Genomic DNA, 25,455 nt, shown 5'->3' on the forward strand with positions numbered 1-25,455 from the left:
ACATCTAGCTGCTAGCAGGAGGGAACTGACTTCCACACCTGGTCTTGCTGTTTATAAGCAATTTTGTTCTTTTTCTGAGCCTCACTTTCCTCTCCCATGAAATGGAGGCAATACCAACAGGAGGGTATTTTTGAGGATTTCATGGGATAACATATTTGAAAATGCTGGCCGATAGCACTATATTTGTCACTGAGGTGTTTCCCATTCTCTTAGGACTCTCTTTGTGGTAAATTACGATCACTTCATTTCTATGTCTGTCTGCTTCCACTCGACTGAGGGCCAGGGCCTTTCCTACAGTTCTTTCTCCCCTAGCCTCCTGCCTCGGCCTGGTACCTCTGAGGCCCAGCGCTGTCCTGAGCTGTACCTAGTGGGGTTTGGCTGGGAGGCAAGCGTTTGGATTTTGAGTCTCCCCCCTGCCCTCCCTCTTTCTACAACTCTCCTACTGAAGGTGGGCAGATCCAGTCCCATGGATCTGCTGGAGAGCAGGGGTCTTAGACTATGGTCAACCATCCCCATTAGACTCTAGAATGCTCAAGGTCAGATTCCAGCACGCTCCTGTGTGGTCAGACAGACATGGGTTTGAGTAGCACCCCAGCTGTGCTCCTTGATCTTTTCATTGGTGAGTTCTAGGATTTCTGTGGTGATTTCGGACATTTCTTACTTTCATCAGTGCAGTTCGATCATTCAGTCATCCCTTAAGCAAGCACCTCTTACTTGCTAGACTCTGGGCTGGTGGTTAGAGGTTCATATTTTTGAACTGGGCTGGGTGTGGGGACATAGCAATGGGGAAGACTGTCTCCACTTGAGGTGTTCCAGATCCCATGGAGGAGACAGGCAAGAAAACAAGAGAATTTCTGTGTCGGTCGATAAGGACAATGATGGTGGTGGGCACAGAATTTTATGGATGCAGGGCCCTTTTCCTCAATTATCTTTTCCCCCTAAGAATCCTGTAACTCCTGCTTCTAACAGGTGGATGAGGAGCCGAAATGTAATTCCTATCCTCAAGGGTGATTTGACCACTGAGAGTTAGGGAGCAGCCAATGGCCAGAGTGCATCAGCTAAAGGTTTAGTAGACAGCCCCCTGCACTGGAAGAAAATGAAGTTCAAGTGCCAGGGAGCACAGGCTGCAGGTGGCTTGGAGCTGGCCGAACTGGGGCTTGGAGGACTTGGGGAGCAGGTCCGTCCAGCCCAGGGCTGCACTTAGTGCAAAGATCCCAGACCTATCTCCTGGCTGGCCACGTGGGCCCCTGCAGCAGATGCCCTGTCATTACTTCTTGCTTTCAGGTTAGCCTTACTTACTCCCATCCTTTTTCCCGGGTGAGCTTTCTTCTCTCTCCGACATTGCTTCTCCGCTAGCTTTTATGTCTTCTCGTTCTCCCTCTTGTTTTCTTTCACGCTCATTTCCCTCTCCCTCTAACATAGTTTCTCTCTCTACATTTGTGCCATTTCACCTTTTAATTTTGTCTCCCTGCCCCCACCTCCATGTTCTGACATTCATCCCATTCAACTCAGGGTCGGGAAGGATGTGTTCATTTGCCACAACCCTTGTGACATTATGAAAGAACGTCTCAGGTGTGGCTGAGTGTCCTGGGAAACAGAACTCTGGGTTCTGAGCCGGCAAGATTCTTCTTGCTCTACGTAAGACAGAGCGAACGAGAACCAGAGGGAGGCAGAGTCCGAGTTCAGGGCTCCTTTCCCTGTTAGCAGCGTTGGCTGGACAATGCCCTATTTCCTGCTGTGCCGGTTCCCTAGCTCCGCTCCTATCCTGCATGTTTCTCTTTATCTCTTTCCTTTTTTAAAAAAAAAAAAATTTCTGTCCTATTTTCCATGTTTCTCCTTTGATCTTTTTGGTTTCTCCTTACTCATTAGAAATTCTATCACTCCCCTCCCTAATTTCCCTCCTTGGCCTTAGTAGGTGGAGTCAAATGAGGGGTCGGAGACCCCGTTCCCCGAGTCCCTCCTTTTCAGACCCAGGCATGGAAGTTGGGGTTGGGAGAGGTGGAGATAACTTGGGAAGCTCCTCTCGCCCCTGAGAGTCCCTGTGAGAGTAAGGATTATTTTAATTTTTATTTTGAGGTTGGATTAGTTTAGAATTACAGAATCTTAAAGTTCAAAGAAATCTCTCTTGGTCTAAAATACCCTTCAGCTCAAATAGGAACCCTCTTAACTTCTTAAGAGATAGTTCTGCAGTCTGTTCTTGAGTGCCTTTAATGTCAGGAAGCGCACCACCACATAGAGCAATCTGCGGCGGTATTGGCCAGCTCTCCTTGTATCGGGATGATTGTTCACGGGGACGATGTCCTGGATCTGCGCCCTTTGTTCCTATCGACTCTGTGTCTGTGCCTTAGAAATGTACAGCAGACGCCTTTAACCACGTTCTCTTTCAAGTACTGAAGGCACTTCAGGTATCTTCTTCAATACTTGAAACATTTCAGAAGGGTGCTACCTAAAATAATTAAGTGAAACGAAGGATTCTTGGCACCCTTTGACAGTATAGATAACTCAATTTTCTAACTGACTCATTCCCGATGGTACCAGATCGCTGAAGTTGTCCTGGAGTGGTTCTTAGGGAGCACAGGGAGCCATCCCACAGAGAGAAGAGTAAAATCAGACAGCAAAACTCCGTTTATTGATGTTTGTGTCAGATGTAATGTCTGTTTTGTGCATTGTATGTAGTATACAGACCACTCCTGGTAGTCAATACCATGTCATTTGATTTTCATACCTAGGCCCTGGTACTCCCCCATTCTGCAGATGAGGAAAGTGAGGCCGCTGGAGGTTGATTGACCTTCCTCAAGTTGCCCGATTCTCAAGGGCATGAATCAGGCCGTACCCCCAGTTCTTTTGACTCTGGGCCTTTTGCTGTGTCTTTCATTAATACTTAAATGTCTTTGTTGCTCCAAAGTATCTGCAGTGTCGTGGGATTACATGCAATAAATTGTTGCCTCAAGACGAGGAACTTAGTGTTCACAATCTAATAGAACTTTTATGGAATTTTGGTGTGTGTGTGTGTGTGTGTGTGTGTGTGTGTGTGTGTGTTTCTGGATATAGCTGTGAAAGGTGGAAAAATGGAAGCAAAGAAACCAAATTCAGGTCACAAGTGATATTGGACAATTCTATAAAAATACCGTATGGGGATCAGTCAAGTTATTCCCTAATTATACGCATCCACGTGATTGATTTGTCTAGTAAAAATTCTCAGTATCAAGGTGGAGAAGAGTGAGTTACTCCTTTACTGCAATTAATCCAGAGAAATCCCCTGAAGAAGATAAGAGACAGAGGAATCTAAGAAAAATTTAAAATAAAAGACGTGAGGGCTTTGGTGTCTTGGAAAGCGGGGACGGAGGTTTGCAAGGAGCAGAGAGGAACGCAGGGAACAGGAATGGGACAGGTGCTGGGGACCTTGTATTTTACTCATGATTTGGAACTAGGATTGCAATAAGGTGGTAAGTTTTCCTTCTTCACAAAGTGGAATCCATGCGGCTAAATTTAATCCCGCTGGTAACCCCTGGTGACTCACCCCAGCCCAGGTGCGCCCACACGTAGCTAACCCAGCTCTGTGTGCCTTCCGGGGAGGATCCTTCTTTAACCCAGCTTTCCCTGTGGGACGGGCTGGGGGACAAGCCAGACCCTGGTTACCTTGACCCTCTCTGTCTTCATCTGCAGCATCCTTGCCACTGCGGGAACCCACTTCAACACCCATGTGGACCTGAGGACCCTCCGGGCTGTGCGTGTCCTGAGGCCCCTGAAGCTCGTGTCAGGGATACCCAGTGAGCACCGTCTTTCTTCTTCCTACTCTGCTAATAGCTTCCCTGATATGTCCTCAGCCAGATCCAGGTCTCAGAGAATGTGGGATAAACAAGGAACAGTATCTCCAGGGAGTCAGCCCCAGGGGTAATAAATAGTGTGGATACAGCAACCTGACACAACATCGCATTTTTAAATTTAGCAGCTTTTCTTTTCTTTTCTTTTTTTTAAATTTAAAAGATAATGAAAGATCTTTATGGAGACTTTGGAAAATACAAAAAAAAAATGATATACTATGAAAATGGAAAGCACTCATTATCCTATCAGAAATAACTTTTAACATTTCAGTATATTTTTTTCCTGTGCATTTTTTAAATATGATCGCAATTATACCGTATATAATATAGTTTTAGATCCTGCCATAAGTATTTGATTTTCCTGACATTCAAAATTCTACAGAAGTCTAATTTTAAAGCCTATATTATAATCCGTCATATGGGCCGTGACTTATTTAGCTATGGCTGTGTTGCTAGATATTTAGATGACTTCTAGTTTGTTTTTTTTCCCCCAAGTAGAAATAGTGCTGCGGCAAACATCTTTTTTACCTCACTCTTACTCACATTTTTTGATTATTTTCTTCGGCTAGAATCCTAGAAGTACAGTTTCTGGGTCGGAGAATGTGGTTGTACTAAACTTGCTTACAACAGCGATGGGGAGAACCAGGTCAGAGACGGAATGAATGACCGGGAATATGAGCTTTGTCTCTTGCTCTTATAGGATTATAGCCTGGCAGGGCTGGGACCAGTTCCCCTTAGGAAACAAGCACCCTATAATAAGTTTAATCTCTGAGAGGAATCCGGAGGAGGACATGGGTGAAACAAATGAGGGAGGGGTGGCAGGCATGTAAAGAGATCAGGGCGAGGAGGAGGAAGGGCTGGATCCCTGGGGGAAGTAGGGCGTGGCAGTGTGGGCTTGACCGGTCCTGGTCCTCCCTGTGTGAACTGTCCTTATCATTTCAGGACCAGTGGCTCTCTCCCCTCCAAGCCTTGCCCTTCTCCTCCTGGGAGAGGGGAAACTGAGTCCACTCTGGCGGATGGTGCTAAGCGAGGCTGCATTTGACATTCTCTATTCTGTCTTCCAGGCCTGCAGATCGTGCTGAAGTCCATCATGAAGGCCATGGTGCCCCTCCTGCAGATCGGCCTCCTGCTCTTCTTTGCCATCCTGATGTTCGCCATCATCGGCTTGGAGTTCTACAGTGGGAAGTTGCACCGCGCGTGCTTCATGAACAATTCAGGTAAGATCACTAGTTCCTGTCTCTGGCTTCTTCTCCCCTCAGGTCACTGGGGTTATTTCAGGGCATTAATTAGAGACTGCTTGGGATATTCTGTTCTATCCCAATGCTACCAATAGAACTAGAAACTTCCTAGTCAGAAACATTTGAGGCACAGCCAGCCTGGACTAAACATCCCCACTGGACACTGATAATTGCAAAGCAAATAACCTCCTAGGTTGTGCAGTTGGAGGATTTCAAACAGGAGGTCTCAGCTCCACCGTCCCATGGTGGAGAGCTATCAGAATGCATGTCAGAAACCATCCACCTGGAGAAAGACCCTTTGTGCAATGGCTTCTTTTTTTTTTTTTTTTTTTTTCATTTTTCTGAAGCTGGAAACAGGGAGAGACAGTCAGACAGACTCCCGCATGCGCCCAACCGGGATCCACCCAGCACGCCCACCAGGGGCGATGCTCTGCCCACCAGGGGGCGATGCTCTGCCCATCCTGGGCGTCGCCATGTTGCGACCAGAGCCACTCCAGCGCCTGAGGCAGAGGCCACAGAGCCATCCCCAGCGCCCGGGCCAACTTTGCTCCAATGGAGCCTCAGCTGCGGGAGGGGAAGAGAGAGACAGAGAGGAAAGCGCGGCAGAGGGGTGGAGAAGCAAATGGGCGCTTCTCCTTTGTGCCCTGGCCGGGAATCGAACCTGGGTCCTCCGCACGCTAGGCCTACGCTTTACCGCTGAGCCAACCGGCCAGGGCCATGCAATGGCTTCTTTAGCCCACAAGCCAGTAAGACCTAGGAGTCCAGAGTTTTTCCTTCATGGTTCATCTCATGGCCTTCCTCCCTCTCTACTGTGATCCTCACACAGTGTTGTGGGACTGAGGCAGCTCTGAGCGTGGCTTGGCAGGGGTGCTTGGGAAAGACTGGTGGGGTGCACAGACTCCCAATAATTCTCACCAATTTGTACTTCATTTTTTCTTTAAAAGTTGAGTAGAGTGGCCCTTGGAAGAAAGGGGATGGGGAAGAGGTTGAAGAAGCCCAATTAGTCGCCATGTTTTCTTTTTAAATCAAAAGAATCTTCAAAGGACACCTTTCACTGTGGATTTTGATTTTTGATTTTTGTCTTTTATTTAAGACCAGGAATTTAGGCCCGGAAAAAAAAATAAGAGTTAAGACTCACCAAAGGGACTGTCGTTTATGATTGTCCCCAAGAGTCCCAGAGAGAACTTCAGGTCTATCCTGGAATCTGAAGTTTAGAAATTCAGTAAGGTTCTGCCTTCCCTTCAGACCTTTCTGTGTGGCTCTGTCCCACAAATTCCTGGTACGCAAGTAAGGGCAGAGGCTACAGCCTGTGGACAGTTGGGGGTGGGGGCCGTATGGAGGAGTGGCTTCACTTTCAGCGGAGGTTGGAAATACTGGGTTGAACACATGGTATGCGAGGTGTGAGGTGTAGAGAGGCCAGAGAAGGGAGGGAGCCTGAGACACCGAGGGACACGTCTTGCATGCTTGTGGCTCTCGGGGTCATTTCCAGCTCCTGCTAAACACCATGTGGTTTGTCCCCCACCCTCCAAATGTGCCTGCAGGTATTCTAGAAGGATTTGACCCCCCTCACCCATGTGGCGTGCAGGGCTGCCCAGCTGGTTATGAGTGCAGGGACTGGATCGGCCCCAACGACGGGATCACCCAGTTTGATAACATCCTTTTTGCTGTGCTGACTGTCTTCCAGTGCATCACCATGGAAGGGTGGACCACCGTGCTGTACAATGTGAGTAGAGGGGGCGAGGGGCTGGAGCAGGAGGGCAGGAAGGTGGCCTGAGGCTTCTGTCATTGTTTGGGCTGGTTAGTCCAGGGAAAGGGAGGGCTGAGGATGTGTATGCCTGTGTGTGAGCATGTGTGTTCTTGCGCCGTGTGTGTGTGTGTGTGTGTGCGCGCGCGCGTATGCACGCGTGTGTGCGTTCTCAACCATGGGAAATTTTAGCCACTATTGTCTGGCCTTTTGCTAAGTGGAAGTATACAGCTTCTTAATGCAGGCAGTTATACCCCATATTGGATGGATGAACAGCTAGTTAAATTAGATCAACCCAGAGTATGTTCTGTGACAGGTTTGACATGGTGATGGAATTCAGTGAAGGATACCAAGTGGCGTATATATTTCTTGGTTACTGTCTTCCAAGAGTTTACCATTGGCCTGGGAAGATATTACAGCAGTTCTCAATCCTGGCTGCACATTAGAATCAGCTGGGAGCTTTAAAAATTTACACCCCCTGGGCTCTACTCCAGACAAATTAAGTAGGAATAGCTAGGGGTAAAGGCCTGTTATTGATTTTTTTTCTAAAGCTTCCTAGCTGATTCTAATATTCAACCACTGTCAAGAACCACTGACTGCATTATAGGTACATAAGAAACGTGCTTAATTGTAAGACTCACTAGGGATGCTGGTGGAAAATTCAGATTTGCAGGCCTTTTCTATGCAGGGTTTGATTTTGTGTCACTCTGAGTAGATGGTGCGCTTCTTACAAGTGCCCCTTGTGATTCCCCTGATAGATATGTTGGCAAGGTTCTGAGGTGGCGCATATGACCAGACTGTCTGACTGCCTGTCAGGGATGTTAGGGGATTCCTGCCAGGGGACAGAAGTTAGACAGGTGACCACTGGAGTCTCTTCTGCCTCCTGGAGCCTGATTTGATCAAGCTATGAAAGGCATGGTGTAGGTCTAAGTTCTAAAGTAAGTCAGGGCTGGGGGTGGGTATGACTTGATGCATAAGGCACATGGGTGGGCAAAGCCATTGGGGCAGGCGGCCTTTGTCTCTATAAGTAGGTGCTTTTCAGCCAGCCCACCCCCAGGCAGATACCTTTGGAACGATCATTCCTTTTGTACTCCCATAGCCTGGCTTAACCTTAAGGTGCCCTCTGTTTCCTTTTAAGCTAATGCTATCTGCATAAAATGTTTAGGGTGGGGCCCAGTGTGGCCTATACAAAGCCCCCTTTAGAAGGAGATATGGACCTAATCTGTACTGGAGGGAAAGGAAGTGTTCCATCTCAGGAGAGATGCCACCATAATGCAATGCCTATGGAGCCCAGATTTGCATAAAGCCTATACCGGTCTGTGCTTCATAAATGTTCATTGCTAACCTGGATCCATCTCCCTACGGCTGAGCATGGCAGGACAGAGCTTGCAGAAAGCAGCCACAGGCTGTTGAGCTAGAGCTCTAAAAGGCAGTGAAGAAGTGCCAAGGACTGGCTTATGCCCAGCAAGCCCAGGGGTTACGTGTGACCTAGAAAAACCTTGAGGACATTCTGGGATTCTCACCAGTTGTGGTGGTTGGGGGGGGGGGGCAGGAAGGAGGGAAGGAAAGCAAGATTGATGAGTGCTGTCACTCCTCATTTGAGATGTGAAGGGTGTCTTGAGGCCATGTCACTCAGATTAGCCAAGTGCTTCTGAAAATTACAGCACTGGCCCCACAGTGGCAGGTGTCATTTGTGGGGCTCTGGGAGTGATGTATTTTAGTTATGTGTAGATTCACCTAAGTGATGTGATAAATGCATTGAAAACCTGAAAGGACAAATGTCACTTTTGAAGATGCCAGTAGGATCTGTTGGTCCTCTAGAGCCAAGGCTCAGAGGGTAGTGAGACAGGCAGGGATATAGCTGGAGAATCACTCATCACTTGTATTAGTTCCTTTGTTCATTCATTCAACCTGTATTAAGTGAGCATCTACTACACCTCAAGCACTATGCTAGGCATTAAGGACACGGAGAGAAAAAGAATGCCATGATCCCTGCTCTCATGGCGTTATTTTCAAATTCTCATCTCTCCCTCGTTGTTATGTATGGAGGTCACACAAAGGGACAGTGACCCTGCTCTCCTCTCTGGGTTTGTGCCATGGAGGAAGAGGGCAGAGCAGGTCAAGCTGCAGATCCTCTGAAACCTCTCACTGCATGGGCTCCCAGGGCCGCACCCTTACTCCTCCTGTCCGCCAGCCCGTCAGCCATTGAACTTCACTTGACTGAGAGCCTCCTGTTGCACCCCTGTGGCTAGATCCAGGCTTGAGGGAGCTAGTTGAGCTGTAGGGCTGGTTTCCAAAAAGTAGCTGGCTGCTCATAGGCACACTGACCTCATGCCCACTTTGAAATGATATCACTTTCCAAAGCATTGGATCTAGGGGCAGGCCATGGAGCCAGGAGTCAATAGTCATAGTGAGGTGAATGACTACATCTCGATTCGGTTGAAGTTGGGTAGAAAAGGCACCCGTTTTTGGACAGTGGAACTGGAACAGGGACCGTGTCTGACTCTCTAGGAAGAGAGAGAGCCAGCAAAGGCCAGGCTTCATGTGACAGGGAACCGGGGCGTGAAGCATGGCCCAGGCAGGCTGCGCTCTCTTCCAGGGACTGGACACATGTTCTGGAGCTAGGGTTGTCTGGGCACAGGGCTAGAAATATATGGAAGAGTCCCATCATACAAGCTTTTAATGTGCACAGATTCAACCATTCAGCTAGGACAGGAAAGAGTCAGGGAGACTGATTGACCTACCAATCCTTGCAATGCGCTTTTGCCCATTGAAAGCGTAAGATTAGAGATGCCAGGACCTTGGCTGAAAATGGCAGATTCTGGTCATCCGTGTCAACACTACCTGAGTAGTTTTCTTTTTTAAATTTTAATAAGAACTCTGTAAGGGGGAAAATTAGCATATATAGTAGAACTGGTTGCATACCATGGAATGAACGATAAACGAGTCAACTTAGTATTATAAATACATGTGTGTATATATGTGTGATACTTTTACAAACAGAGAAACCGCTCACTGTGCATTATCAGCACCACCACCGTAAGATGCTAATGTATCTGTGTTGATTTCTTTTCCCTCCACCCATCTTGGAAGGCCCAATTCATCCAGCTGCTGCCTTTCCTCACGCAGGCCACAAGGAAAAGGGGAACCCCTATTTCCCCGCCCGACCCCTGTTCTAGTCACTAGTGGTAACAAATATGGGAGATTTATTGGTGCCAGTTATACCCAAACCCATAGGAGAACTTTCAAGTTTACACTGGACATAAAAGCTCTCACAAGCAGACTCAGTTTAATGCTTTTCTGTGTTTGCATCCCCTCTCTGCTACACAAACTCTTCTTATAAGCCTCCTGTGACCTTGTGGTGCTCTTCCATTGATTATTATTAACTTCATTTGCATGTGGCTTTTCTCGTTAATAATGCATTATTGTAAGGGGGCAGGAGGGTTCCCATTGTCAGGGCAACCTGGAGTCCTACATGCTCCAGTTAGCGTCTTCCAAAACTTCCACTCTTGGTCAAACTCCAACTGTACTCTTGGCGTCTCTCTTTCTTGTGGTAGAAAGAATGCAAAGCAGTCTGTGGTTCTGCTGGCTGCTGCTTCCTGTTTTGACTATCTCTCCAAACAAAGGTCTCTCCAACTTGCAAGCTCTCCCCTATTCTTACTAGTTTAATTCAAGTATTTCTACTGGATAGGAGTTCCTACTCCAGTACCATACGTTCGTCCTCCGCTCAATACTCTTGACCCCACAGCTGCCAGTGTGGCTCATATATTCACTTCTAACCCTCATCACCTGGATGCGACATGGCACCAAGAACTGGCTTTCTCCTGGTTCTGGCCGTGTTTCTCTGTTGACATTCTGGGTTTGTGTCATCTGCTGTTTGTGCTATGAGGATTACTGTTCGGGTTGCAGAGATTCCTAGTGTCTGTTGGCATTTCCTCTAATCTGTGCTCTTTAAGTCCAGAGGTTTTTTTATCTGTTTTTCTGTAGCTTGAGCTATTTCTCTCCTCACTTGGTGTTGATACACTAATGCAGATGCAGATATATCTTGGAGACGTGTGTGTCTCTAGCTTTGCAGGTATGCCAGCAGTGTCTGTTAGGACTGCTGAGGATGCTCTTTGCTGTTCGGCTGGAAGGGATTTTCATAAACTTTATTGGCTTTTGGCAAGAAGAGACAACTAGTAGACTGGATGCTTTCTGAGAGTCTTCCTGAGTCCTCAGAAGTCCTTTGGTCTGTAACATGCTCATGGCTCTCCTTTAAGGTGCCTTCTCCCAGCTGCATGTGGTCAATGTTTGTTAAATGGTTAACAGCAACTCACTTTTGCCTCATTGACATTTTGCTTATGTGTGTCATGCCTAAGAATAGCACCCTATCCAGAATTGATGAAAAAATGCCACCTCCAACTTCCTGAAGCGTCTCTGGTTTTATAGTATCTGCAGAAATGCTATTGGTTCTGCAGTCCATGAGACTAGGGAATGTGTCCATGAGACTAGGAATGTGTCCATGAGACTAGGGAATGTGTCCATGAGACTAGGAATGCATCCCTGAGACTAGGAATGTGTCCATGAGACTAGGAATGTGTCCATGAGACTAGGGAATGCGTCCATGAGACTAGGAATGTGTCCCTGAGACTAGGAATGTGTCCATGAGACTAGGGAATGCGTCCATGAGACTAGGAATGCGTCCCTGAGACTAGGAATGTGTCCATGAGACTAGGGAATGTGTCCATGAGACTAGGAATGCATCCCTGAGACTAGGAATGCGTCCATGAGACTAGGAATGTGTCCATGAGACTAGGAATGTGTCCATGAGACTAGGGAATGTGTCCATGAGACTAGGAATGCATCCCTGAGACTAGGAATGTGTCCACGAGACTAGGAATGCGTCCACGAGACTAGGAATGTGTCCACGAGACTAGGAATGCGTCTATGAGACTAGGAATGCGTCCATGAGACTAGGAATGCGTCCATGAGACTAGGGAATGCGTCCATGAGACTAGGAATGCGTCCATGAGACTAGGAATGCGTCCATGAGACTAGGAATGTGTCCATGAGACTAGGGAATGTGTCCATGAGACTGGGAATGCGTCCATGAGACTAGGAATGCGTCCACGAGACTAGGGAATGCGTCCACGAGACTAGGAATGCGTCCATGAGACTAGGAATGCGTCCCTGAGACTAGGAATGTGTCCATGAGACTAGGAATGTGTCCATGAGACTAGGAATGTGTCCATGAGACTAGGGAATGTGTCCATGAGACTAGGAATGTGTCCATGAGACTAGGAATGTGTCCATGAGACTAGGAATGCATCCCTGAGACTAGGGAATGTGTCCATGAGACTAGGAATGTGTCCATGAGACTAGGAATGTGTCCATGAGACTAGGAATGTGTCCATGAGACTAGGGAATGTGTCCATGAGACTAGGAATGTGTCCATGAGACTAGGAATGCGTCCCTGAGACTAGGAATCTTTGCCTCAGTCTCCCCCCTACACCCCACCTCCTCCACATGCCCTGAGAGCAGAACATACTCAAAACTCATTTGAAAAAAAGGGGGCCGGAGCCGCCATTCATCTTATGGTGCTAGAGCAACAGGGTGCACAGCTGACCTCAGACCAGGTACATAGTGGGTAAATGTTTGGATTCCTGTGTCCGGGATCAGTCATGCTCTAGAATAGGCTTTTCTCTCCCCACATCCGTGTCTCTGCTGTCCTGTTCCTGGGTCCTAACAGGAGTCTGGGACTCTATAATACAGGTGACACTTGGAATTCAATACTAGTGTCTATCTGTGACCTTTATACTCAGAGGGGCCGCTAAGTGGATCCTGGAAGGCAGTCCGTCTCCTTTCCCGTGAAGGCTGAGAAGTGATGTAGATTGGGAGGAAGAGTAAGAATTGAGTTTGGACGTGAATTTGCGATGCTAATTTGATATGGTGGTGTCAGGAGGGAGCTGGATAAATGAGTTCAGGGTAGAAGTCTAGGCTGGAGTTTTCAGTGTATAGATAGTGTTTAAATCATAAGACTGGAATAAAGAGCAAGGGAGTGAATATCCAACTTGGGAGAGAAGAGGTCCCAGAAGTGAGTTCCAATGTTAAGATATCTGTGAGTTGAGGAGTTACCAGTGAGGGGCTGAGAAGGAGCAGTAGGGAGCAAGGGTGCAAATCAGGGAGCGTGGTGTCCTGCAGGCCGAGCGGGGAGAGGGCTTCGGGAAAGAGGAGGTAGGGATGATCACCTGAGTCAATGCCGCCAACGGGTCATGTAGGATAATGGCTGAGAATTCACCATCAGGGCCCAGGAGCAGTCTGAGTGAAGTTGAAGGCCACATGCCTGATTGGAGAAGGTTTAAAAAAGGGTTGGAAACAGTGAGTACAGACCACTGTGTTGAGTTTTGCTTGGAAGGGAAGCAGAGAAAATGGGGCAGGCAGCAAGAGTATCATTTAGTTGCTGCCGAGAATGAACCATTCGAGGTTAAAAAAAAATCATTGCCAATGAAGGAGAGGGTGGACAGGTGGAGGGGCCACCTCCTAAAGCAGGGGCCGGGCCAGGCTCCAGGCCTCAGAGCCCATGTGGAGGACTGGGCTGGGTCGGAGTGCCACACTGGCTCAGCGTTCTGGAAGGAAGGCTGTGGAAGCTGTGACGTGGGCACGCAGACGTGGTGATGGGAACCTGTGCAAATTCTCCTGATGCTTCTGTTTTCTCAATGGAACGGGCAGTAAGGTCCTCAGTGGAGGCTGCAGGGAGGAAAATGCATGTTTGAGGAGAAGGTGTGAAATGGTTTTCTAGGAGGATGACGGAGTAAGTGGTCCTAATGCCCGATAGCATTCAGGACCCATTCGACGTTAGTGGTCGTGAGGTTCCAGTGAGACCCGGGAACGTGGTGTGTTCTCCTCTGGTCACATTTGGCCACTGAAGTTCAGGCAGGACGTCGGTGGAGAATTGGCTTTTGTCAGGATGCTCTTGCCAGGGGAATAAAATAAAATAAGAGGAAGTGTCCAGAAAGTGATCTTAGCATAGCAGTGGATTTGAGCGAGGTAGGGAGGAAGTAGGAAGTGAGTTCTGAAACCAAATGTTCTATTTCTAACTTGATGCTTAGCCTGCCCTGGCCCCTGAGGAAGGAGAATGAGTGTGTAAGTGAGTGAATGAGGGGTGTGTGCGCCCATGTGCGCCATGTGCAGAGTAAGCTATGACTGGCATGTTCCACACACCTCCTGAGCCCTCTAAGATTTCCCTCCTGGGCGCCTGGCTTCAGCCCAGTTCAGACCATTAACTTGGGGGAACATGTGGGGACTGACACCCACCAGACCCACCCACCTTCCTCACTGACACTGTACTCTGTAATCTTGTTTTCCTCCTCGGAATGTCTGTATAACTCTTTATTAAAACGCATCTACATTTGCAGCTCCTGCTACTGCCGTTGGCAGCCTGTCCTCCTTAATTACTTGTCCTCTCTCTCAACCCCTCCGGGCCCTCCTCTTGGGCCCCGCCCACTGGGCCAGGAGCCCGGTCCACACTGCTCTATTCCCTGGCTCCCTCCAGGGGAAGAAACTATGGTTTTCTTCCTTTCTCCTTCAGACGTTTTCCCATCCGTAGCTGTCCCCACCCTGAAGTTATTCCTACTCTTTCATATCCATCTTGGTTTCTTAATAATTCGTCAAACCAGCGATGCCATCGTGTTTGGGGTTCATTCCAAATATGCTAAGTTTGCCTCCTGATCGGGTGTCTGAATGTCATACCACGCACCAGGCCGGTCTCCAGATCTGTCTGCATGGAGCCATCGGGCTGGCCCGGGTTCCTTTCTTTCAGCCCACGCGAACACGCAGTGTAATACCTGATCCATGACCAGAGGCCTCGGGGGCCTGGCGTCTCACGCGTTCTCAGGCGATGATCTCCCTGTTTTGAGGCAACACCAGGCCATAGGATTATAGGGCAGGAATTAACTGGGGTGGGTGTTGGTGACTCAGTGGTTGTTTGTTTTGGGCACTTTCCACTGGATCACTCTGGAGCTGAAATCCTTACGGAATCTCAGCCAGACAAGGATGGCACCGTGCCTGTCTGTCTCTGGCACACTGGGCAGGCCAAGAGGTCTCTATTTATTTTTTCCTCAATTTATCATTCAGTGGAAAGTTGTTTATCGAGCACTTCTTTCTCTGTGGCCCCTCTATGAATCAGTTGGGGGCCGGGAGTATCCTTGCAGACCCCTGGGCTCTGCCGGGGCCGGGTGAACCCGCAGCGCCGGAAGGAGGGGGGAGGACTCTGTACTTTGAACAGGCGCCCTCATAATTCTGAGGTCACATTGCAATTTGAGAGCCACTGTTCCTCACGACCATATTTCTCAGGCTTGGGGAGGGTGAGCTGGGGTACAGGATGGCCTGCCCCCTTCCCACAAGATGGATTTCTACAAGGTCATACTTTATTTGGTATTTCTCTGATATAAAGTGACTGTTACACAGGGGTATCTCAGGGAACATGACCAAGTCCTGCTGGCATTTCTGTCCTTCCCAGGGCACTTTGCCTGGTGCCCTCCTCCCTTGCCCTCTGGGTCTCACTCTGCCATCTGTGATCCCCTGGCTACTACCCTTTGCCCTTTGCCCTGAATTTGCCAGCCGGGATCCATAGATGGCTTTGGTGGCTTCGAATGTTTTCAAAATGTATCTTTTCACTCCCACATTTCCTCGAATCCAAGCTATACACCCTTGATGATAAGATCTTCTAAAACCCTACTACTTTCTGGCCCTGGCCGGTTGGCTCAGTGGTAGAGCCTGGCGTGCAGGAGTCCTGGGTTCGATTCCCGGCCAGGGCACACAGGAGAAGCGTCCATCTGCTTCTCTACCCCTCCCCCTCTCCTTCCTCTCTGTCTCTTTCTTCCCCTCCTGCAGCCAAGGCTCCATTGGAGCAAAGATGGCCCGGGGTGCTGGGGGTGGCTCTATGGCCTCTGCCTCAGGCAACAGAGCAACGCCCCAGATGGGTGGAGCATCGCCCCCTGGTGGGCATGCCGGGTGGATCCTGGTCAGGTGCATGTGGGAGTCTGTGTGACTGCTTCCCCGTTTCCAACTTCAGAAAAATACACACACACACACACAAAATAATAATAATAAATAAATAAAACCCTACTACTTTCTGTAGGTTCCATCTTCCTATCTTCTGAGTTTTAAAACCTTCAACTGTGAGGAAAGGTAGGCCTTAGAATTGAAAAAGTAGAACATGGCAAAAAAGAAAACCAACCTCATTTTAAAAAGTCACATGTAATCAATGTGTGATAGACTAAATATTCACCCGTGGAAGCCACCCCTGGTCATGCTGGCTTAATTGCTTTTTGTGCTGACCTCTTGCTATCTCTGAGTTCATTTGAACTTTATGTCAATGTGCTATTGATTAGAAAACTTCTAGTTTTGTGTTAGTCTTTTAAAAAAATCTAGGCCTGAGCTTTTTTCCCACATCAAGTGTTATAAGTGAGCATGCTATTACTTTTCTGGATGACTCAGGATTTTCTCCATACTGCGAACCTAAAACAAGATACAGAAATAAGCTGGATGCCAAAGCTGCTCCAAGACTCGCAACAGTCATCTCTAACTCCGCCTTCAAATTTTTTCCTTCCTAAAAACAACCTCATATTTGGAGTGATCGGATCAATCTCAAAGAAATGTTTTATATTATAATTATAAATATATTTATATTAAATAGGTAAAATATTTTTATGCCAAAGAGTGTCCATTTTTTTGTAAGTTGCATGCCTTGATGTTCTGATGAAGATCTTTTTTTTTTTTTTTTTTTCCATTTTTCTGAAACTGGAAACAGGGAGAGACAGTCAGACAGACTCCCGCATGCGCCCGACCGGGATCCACCCGGCACACCCACCAGGGGCGAAGCTCTGCCCACCAGGGGGCGATGCTCTGCCCATCCTGGGCGTCGCCATGTTGCGACCAGAGCCACTCTAGCGCCTGGGGCATAGGCCACAGAGCCATCCCCAGCGCCCGGGCCATCTTTGCTCCAATGGAGCCTTGGCTGCGGGAGGGGAATAGAGAGACAGAGAGGGAAAGCGCGGCAGAGGGGTGGAGAAGCAAATGGGCGCTTCTCCTGTGTGCCCTGGCCGGGAATCGAACCCGGGTCTGAAGATCTTGTTTGAAAAACTGATTTCTGCCTGACCAGGCGGTGGCACAGTGGATAGAGCACTGGACTGGGACATGGAGGACCCAGGTTCGAAGCCCCAAGGTTGCCGGCTTGAGCATGGGCTCACCAGCTTGAGCCCAAGGTCTCTGGCTCGAGCCCAAGGTTGCTGGCTTGAGCAAGGGCTCACTCACTTTGCTGCAGCCACCCGGTCAAGGCACATATGAGAAAGCAATCAATGAACAACTAAGGAAACTAAGGAGCTGCAATGAAGAATTGATGCTTCTCATCTCTCTCCCTTTCTGCCTGTCCCTGTTTGTCCCTCTTTCTGTCTCTCTCTCTGTCTCTGTCACACACACATAAAAAAAAAAAGAAAGAAAAAATCATTTCTGTGCTGGAGGTGGAGTAACAGTGGTTGGGATCCTGGTCCCACCTTTTCTACCTGTGTGACTCTGACAACTTACTTAACCTCTGTGCCATAGTGTCTTTACCTGAAAAGTGAGGACCCTTATGTTACCCACCTCATAGAGTTGGGGTGCGAATAAAGTGAGGTAAGTCGGATAAAGCCCTCAGCACGTAGGAAGTGCTGTGGTGTTGCGTTATTATTTAGAACATCTTGTGAAAAGCACTCACCTAGTGTAGACAGGCAAAGCTCCTTCCGCGGCCCACTGCACAGGTCAGACTGGTGTCTTCCTGTCTCTCTGCCTGGCCACTTTGTACCTGCCATTTGCATCTTTGCCAGCCTTGCATTCATGTTCTTTGAATTACCTGAGCTCAGTTTTTCCTCCAAAACTTTTGTGTCACCTTCTCCACCAAAGCCTTCCCCGACTGTCCTGGAGAAATTCAAAGGAAAGAAGATCTTACCACTGAGCCCTCTCCCTCAGCTCTAAACGTTAGTAGCCCTCACTTGGTGCTTTTCTCAGATTCACCCTTTATGAGTCGTCTTTTAGGTGTCTGTGTCCTTTCCCCTATGGAAATGTTATTCCGTCCTCCATGTCAAGCGCAGTTCCCCAGATCTGGTTGAGAAGTCAGTAAGTATCCGTCCGTGAACTGATTTCACTGAGAGCCTCTGAGAACCTCCCTCGGCTTCCGGACGGGCCAGCTGTCATCACAGGCAGCAGGGTTCTGTGTTCAGATGAATGAGCTGCTGTCAGGAGGGCACCCCTCCGGCTTGACACGGGGCTGTTCCCACCCTTACTGCTGTCTGCTTGTTCTGCTCCTCTCCCTGCTTCCTTCTCCGGTGACGGGTGGAGGGGGAGAAATGAAACCAGCCAACAGCGGGGATGGTAAATCATTTGAGTGTTTACAGAGGGTTTGTGTATAATTAGTTTGTGTCTGTGACACAGTTGGCCCTCACTGGCTTGGAACCTGGCTCGGAAATATTCTTAAAGGGACCTGTACCTGGGCAATCCGAGAAATGGTTAGGGATTTGGAACAGAAGGAAGAAAAAGCAGGTTCTGTCTCCTATGATGAAATGTGACCAAGAACAGCCCCCAAGTTGAAGGCTACACACACACACACACGTTTCTTGAATCACTCTCCTGCTGAATTCACCTTTGACTTAGACCTTTATAGAAGCTCCACTTTACCTTTGTGACTATCGGCTTGGGACGCGATCTTTACAGTGAGGATCGGGACACGGGCTGCTGCTGCATCTCCTCCCACCATGAGCCCCGTGGTTGCAGGCAAAATGCCTCTCTTTTGAAGTGTCCGCCCAGCTAAATAAATAAATGTGCATCAGCCTAGTCATTAGTAATAGGGGGTGATACCACCTGCTGTTCTTCCCACAAAAGAGACCTGTAGCAATTACATGAGCTCAAACATGTGAAAGTGCTTTGAAAAATACACTCAGCGCTTGCTATGTGAGTGATATTTTTATGACTTTTTGCTTCTATGAGTTGTGCCTGTATAAACTTGGTTTTTCTAAGTGCACATTTTTTTCTTCATATTCACAGAAAGTGTCTGGGGTTGCTTCAGGGACACATAAGGCAAATTCTCCCATCACGTTCCCTGCTCTGTGTCTTGGGTCTTCTCATGACATTTGTTTTGGCTTATAAATACAGTGCTGTTTATATTACATATATGTTGAAAAATATACCTGTATCTGGTATAAAAAAGGCTTCTGAATACCTTTGAAGTGTTCATACCAGTTCCTGCTAACTTGCACAACCTTTGACTAACTGGTGAAGTGCGTTTGTTGAAGCTGCCACTGAATTCTAAGGTGCTTTCAAGAATCTGTGCACTTTGTACCTGTGAGGGAGACCTGACATTTCTCTAGCAGGGGCCCCCAAACTTTTTACACAGGGGACCAGTTCACTGTCCCTCAGACCTTTGGAGGGCCACCACATACAGTGCTCCTCTCACTGACCACCAATGAAAGAGGTGCCCCTTCTGGAAGTGTGGTGGGGGGCCAGATAAATGGCCTCAGGGGGCTGCATATGGCCCGCGGGCTGTAGTTTGGGGAAGCCTGCTTGAGTCTATAGTGCATTCCCGAATGGGCTGAGACTGAGTCCTTGATAAAGTTTTCACCAGTCGGGCCTAATGAGAAAAAAATGGCGATATAGCTTTCCATGAAACTAAATTTGTTCAGCTTAAAAGTGAATTTAAAAATTTTAAATGGTAATGTCCTTTCTTGGCAAAATACAAAGTTAACAACCCAATTGGAAGCCCATCTCTTTTTCGTGTGAAAGTTCTCTGATCTGTGAAAGCTAAAACAATATATGGTAATATAGATTTTATTTATCTGATAAATCACTCTATTAATATAATTACATTGATATAAATAATTTACTTGCAAACACGCAGTATTGCTGTTAGCTTGGTGCTTGAGTTTTCTTTTTCATTCTGGTGACATTGAGCTTTTTACATTAATTTTAACAGGAATTTGTAGTGGCTTATGTGACTTATCACTGAAGAATGACAATCTCAGAGACCCAGTTAGGCTAGTGTAGTGAATACCATAGGGATAGGCGGTATTAGGCATTGGATTATACTAGGAAGACTGAGTTCAAGTCCAGGTGTTGTTGTTGGCTTTGTTTTGTTTTCTTTTAGCAAGAGAGAGAGAGAGAGAGAGAGAGAGAGAGAGAGAGACAGGGACAGACAGGAACGGAGAGAGATGAGAAGCATCAATTCTTCGTTGTGGCATCTTAGTTGTTCATTGATTGCTTTCTCATATGTGCCTTGACTGAGGCGGAGTGGTGGTGGTGGCTACAACAGAGTGAGTGACCCCTTGCTCAAGCCAGCAACCTTGAACTCAGGACATCAACCTTGGGCTTCAAGCCAGTGACCTTTGGACTCAAGCCAGCGACCATGGGGTCATGTCTATGATCCCATGCTCAAGCCAGTCAGTGACCTTGCACTCAAGCTGCTGAGCCCGCACTCAAGCCTGCAACTTCAAGGCCTCAAACCTGAGTCCTCAGCGTCCCAGGCCAACACTCTATCTGCTGCACTGCCACCTGGTTAGGTTAGGTGTTGCTTTTTATTAACTCCTTCTCCCCCAGACCACGATCTTCAGCAAGTCACATGACCTCAGTGAGACTCATTTGCCGCTTCTGTTAAACTGGAAAACCAGTTCAGTACTAAGTTCACACTATGGTTGTAAGAATTAAATAAGGATGCATATGCGGAAGTGCTTTGTGCACTGAGATATGCTTTAAAATTTTAAGGTATTATTAAAATGCTTTAAGCTTTGGAACAGTTATGTTAGACTTTCTATTATCGAGCTCCGTCATGCAGATTCTCTACATCTCATTTTTAAATGTGCTTTGACACATATGCCCAGTGGGGCCCCTTGGAAGAAAGGCGGAATATATACATTCCAAATCTTGTTGGGATCTTTTTCCTTCCTTTGTGCAGAAAGCATCATAGTACCATGATTTTTTTCCCAGCCATTTCCTTGATGATATGAATTAGAGCCACCACTCCCTGAGAAATTTGTATAAAAACAGCGGATTGCTACATGAAGTGGAAAAGAAAGGGAATGTGGGAGCTCTGTCCCCTCCCAAGGGACTCCACCTTTGTCTGACTGATGGAGGTGTGTGCCCACCTGTCCAGTTACAGCTGTCTTACTGAATCAAAGAGGCTGCCCTTCGTGATTTGGAAGGAAAAGCAGGACCCAAAGGCAGCAGGCATGTGCACACCCAGGTGACCATGCCTCCGTTACCACCAGTTATCGTCATGTTCAGGTTCTGGGCCACAGGTGTCCTCCAGACACAGGCGGGTGGGGCAGTCGGTCGGGCCAGCACAGCCGCCCCTTCTCCCAGGCTTTCCAGGCGGGGCTCCTCCTCTCCACGTTCCTCATCTTCCCGGTCTCTCACTCTCCTCTCTCCATGACAGGTTCCTCTTCCTTAGCAGGTGGTATCGAAGTGGCATCACACAGCCCCTCAGGGAGCGTGCCATCTGAGCAAGTTGTGAAGAAACAGCACAGAGGCACCCATGGCCAGCCAATTCTTGGTCCCCAAAGAGGGCATTCAGGGCACCTTCTGGGACTGAGGTCCCCCAGGACCTCAGTCTGCCCAGAAACACGAACCTAGCCCGCCATCCTGAGCGACTAGCAGCAGCTGTGACTGCCAGCACGCGGAGCCTGGGACAGGGCGCTGCAGAGAGTAATTGCCCCTGTTTATTAGTGCTTGCGTGTGTGACAGCGAGAGTGAGGGTGCCTGTCTCTCTTTTGTACCCACATTACTTACTGCGTTTGCCTTATGACTTCCATTTAGAGCTCCATAAACTGCAAAGTAGTTTATTTAAACTGGTTCTCAGACACCCTTAGCGAGGGGGAAGTGGACGGCGAAGAGGGAGAACAGTGGGAGCGTGAGCTGCGGAGATCCAGAGGAAGGGGCCCAGAGAGACCGCGGGCGCTGCTCCTCCTTGCCTTAGGGTTAGGCACAGGTGCACTCTGTGGCTTAGAAACACGGAGTCCCTTTTGCTAGGGGATCTTGAAGTGCTTTCCCTGTCTATGGCATTTGGGAAGCAGTCACCTGTGGACATATCTTGATTGACACTTTATAAATAAGTCAATGAAGGCGTGGCCTAGCATGGCAGATTGCGTAGTCGGTAGTGAGCTACCCCACCCGGAAACGTCGCTCCCACCTCTTCGGTGCCTGGCGTGATCACATGCGTGCCCAGGCCTTGTGCATCCTGACAGAGGGCAGCAGGGGAGGGAGAGTGTCCTCAGGGTGTACTGTGGTCGTGGACCCAAAGGCAGTTTCAGGGGCCTCATCCCCACCGAGCGGTGTCCCCAGGCCTGTGCTTGTCTGTCTGCATATTCAAGCTCCGACGCCCTGCAGTCCGGGGCAGCTAGCTCTCCGTCATTTCAAGCGAGTCTTGGTGGATCAGAACCACTCACAAATTCTCTCTTGTACAGATTTGATAAAAGGTCTTTCTTGAGCACCAGAAGTACTGTACATAATTCATAACACGAAGGGAGATGAAGTAGAAAGAGCGAGCAAAGATAATAATTGAGGAATTAAAAGTTTTAAGCTTGTCACAAGCTGGGAGGATGAGTCAGCAGCACATATGTCTTGAGGGGGAGCTTTGCACAGGCTGGCTTTGGGGCTGGGGCCTCGGTCTCCCAAAGAGGGGGAAGGAGGAGGGGTGTGGAGGAGAGAGGGTGAGGGGTAAGGGGGAAAGGGCAGGTTGTGCGTGGGAGTGGGGGTGAGTTCTGGCTCTGCCCTGCCCCCTCCCCTCGCCTCGAAGGGCCCTAATCATCTCTCCATCTCTCATTTCTCTCCTGGTTTAATTGAATTCCTGTTCTAATTTGGAAGAGCTTGCATGTCCTCTACCTCTCTGGCGGCCAAGCTCTTTCATGAGACCTACCCTGGCACCCAGAGGAGCTGTGACCTCTGGGGGGACGTGGAGCCTCGGTGGCTTTTGCGGCCACGGTCAGTTGAGTGCTGAGCTGAGGTTGGTTTGGGAGGAAACAGGCCACCTCTGGCTGCTGTCAGTCATCTTGCTTCCCACGGCTTGAGTCTGTCACTCCTCCCATTCATACATCTTCATGTCACTGTCATTGTGTTAGCTCTCCTCTCTCGGAACGAAACACGCTTTGTCGGGAGCTCTTTGAACATTAATGCCTAAAAGAGAGATGAAAGACAAGGAGCATATAAATAGTAATACCAGCCACCATTTATTTTATCCCTACTGTGTGCCCAGCACTGGGTGGAGCACTTGACATGTAGGACCTCTCATCCTTCAGTAATCCTGAGGTTGAGTCTGAAGGTCCCTTGTGTTATAAATGAGATGGTTGAGGCACAGAGACAGTAAGAGGCCTGCCCAAGGTTGTACAGCTGTTAAGGTGGAAAGCCTGATCTGACCCTGGTGCTGGTTAACTGGACAAGGTCAGGCTCTTCCCGTTACTCCTGCTGCCATCAGTGAGAGCAGAGGGGGAGGTGGTGGTGATCACGCAGTTCAGTTCGACTCCATTACACAACAAACTTGAGCGTGCCCCCTAACTGCCAGGACCTGTGCCAGGTGTCGGATGGTAGTAAAGATGGTTCCCACCCTCAAGGAGAAAAGACAGACTGTGGGCAACGGGTGCCGTGGTAAAGTGTGGTGGCTCGAGTTCTGGGGGGACAGAAAGACGATGGGCTTCCTTCGGGCCCTGTATAGAAAGCTCCCAATGGGTTGTTTGGCATAGTGGTTGCTTGGTGGGTTCAGGGAACAGCAAGAAGACCAGGAAACACTCCAAGAGGGGTGTGGAGGGGAAAGGAATCAGAGAGAGAGAGAGAGAGATAGAGAGAGAGAGAGAGAGAGTCGGGGCCAGAGCACATTGGGTCTCATTGGGTTTTGTTTTGCATTGGGTTTGTTTTGCATTTCCCAATCTTTGAAGCATTTTAAGCAGACAAGTGACATGATCTGATCTATGTTGAAAGATCACTCTGGCTGCTGTGGGGGGCAGGAGTGGAGGTGGTTATCATGGTGGTGAAGGTTGGGGTGGTCATGCCAGTGGTGACGAGCAGTGGTCAGATTGGGATGTATGTTGGAGGTAGAGCTGGTAGGACTTGTTAATGGATTGAATGTAGCATAAGAGAGAAAGGCAGGGACCAAGGTATGACTCCTCAGTTACATTAATGTGTGAACAGTGGTGTCATTTACCGAGACAGGGGCCTAGAGAAGGGATAGGTTGGTTGGGCAGGATCAACAGTTCAGTTGGGGACATGCTAAATTGGAGATGCCTGCTTGATGTGTATTGTTTAGAGAGGGCAGGATGAGCTAGCGGTTGTATATATATGAGTCGAATGAGTCTGGAGCACAGAGGAGAGAGCAGGGCAGGAGAGAGGTATTTGAGAAGCATCAATTTATTGATAGTTTTAGAGTCATGGGGTTGATTGGCTGATTCCCGTAGGGAGAAGGTATACCAGGGGTCCCCAAACTTTTTATACAGGGGGCCAGTTCACTGTCCCTCAGACCGTTGGAGGGCCGCCACATACAGTGCTCTTCTCACTGACCACCAATGAAAGAGATGCCCCTTCCGGAAGTGCGGCGGGGGGGCCGGATAAATGGCCTCAGGGGGCCGCATGCGGCCCACGGGCCGTAGTTTGGGGATGCCTGGTGTAGACAGAGAAGAGGACCAAGGGCTGAGCCTTGAGGAACTACACCTTAATATAGTTTAGCACAGCAGTGGGAATACTACTAAGGCAGTGAGAACTTGGGGGTTTTCTCCTATAGCTATTTCTTCTGGAATTTAGCCCACATTTAGCATTATTACTTCTCTTAGGAAGTTAGCAGGGTAATAACTTGGCCTAAGCCCAGTTTCTTGATTATGGCAGGGACTACTTCACCACAGGGGCGGGGTAGACTAGTGGTGTGGAGGGAGCTCTTCAGTCTGAGTCTGTTCTGGTCTGGTCCATCTTCCTTTTGTCTGCTCCTCTTCTCCTATAAAACTTATATTTTCCTTAAGATGATGTTGTTTCTAAAGCTTTGTTTTTTATTTCTGCAACTGGGCTTCATTTCATTCAACAAAATTTTCTGATGGCCGACTGGGTACTAGACACTGTGTGAAGCGCTGGGGTGCTCCCTTTTCCAAGTCCTGGCTCCTTTGATCATTCCTCTACTGCTGTCAGTTACCACCCTCTCCCACCTGGTCTTGATGTGTTTACATTTCTTACCCAGTCACCTGCACATCCTTATTCTTACCTGCTACAGGTGTACCTCGGAGATAGTGTTAGTAGGTTCTAGACCACCGCATTAACCAAGTGTCACAATAAAGCGAGTCACGGTGTGTAGCTGGTGGAGGGTCTTGCCTTTCATTTGAAGAAAAGGAAAGCAGCATTTGTGAAGTGCAATAAAGCAACACGCAATAAAACGAGGTATCCCTACATCATTGTTTATTAGACACCGTAGCTACCAACTCTTGGAATCACTCTTGATTTCTGTTTTCTTCTTGTACTCCACGTTTAATTCGTCAGTAATTCCCGTTGGCTCTACATCCCATATTGATCCCGAGTCTGAGCACCCACCCTGCCCTCCAGCACTGCACCCTGGTACACGCCACTCGATCTCTTTCCCGAGTTATTGTAGTGTCTCCTTGATTGTCCCACGTCAGTCTGTCCT

General features: G+C 48.4%; 1 protein-coding gene across 2 annotated transcripts in view; it reads left to right on the plus strand.

The window, feature by feature from the left end:
* CACNA1E (calcium voltage-gated channel subunit alpha1 E) overlaps positions 1–25,455 on the plus strand; it is a 360,811-nt gene that overhangs the window by 150,909 nt on the left and 184,447 nt on the right. For both annotated transcript variants that reach the window (XM_066261292.1, XM_066261291.1), the window contains 3 exons: positions 3,667–3,770; positions 4,889–5,041; positions 6,604–6,785. In XM_066261292.1, coding sequence (XP_066117389.1) covers positions 3,667–3,770; positions 4,889–5,041; positions 6,604–6,785 — 439 coding nt within the window. The remainder of the gene's footprint in view (positions 1–3,666; positions 3,771–4,888; positions 5,042–6,603; positions 6,786–25,455) is intronic.

This window comes from Saccopteryx bilineata, chromosome 2 (genome assembly GCF_036850765.1).
Source record: "Saccopteryx bilineata isolate mSacBil1 chromosome 2, mSacBil1_pri_phased_curated, whole genome shotgun sequence".
In the NCBI taxonomy this organism is placed as follows: Eukaryota; Metazoa; Chordata; class Mammalia; order Chiroptera; family Emballonuridae; genus Saccopteryx; species Saccopteryx bilineata.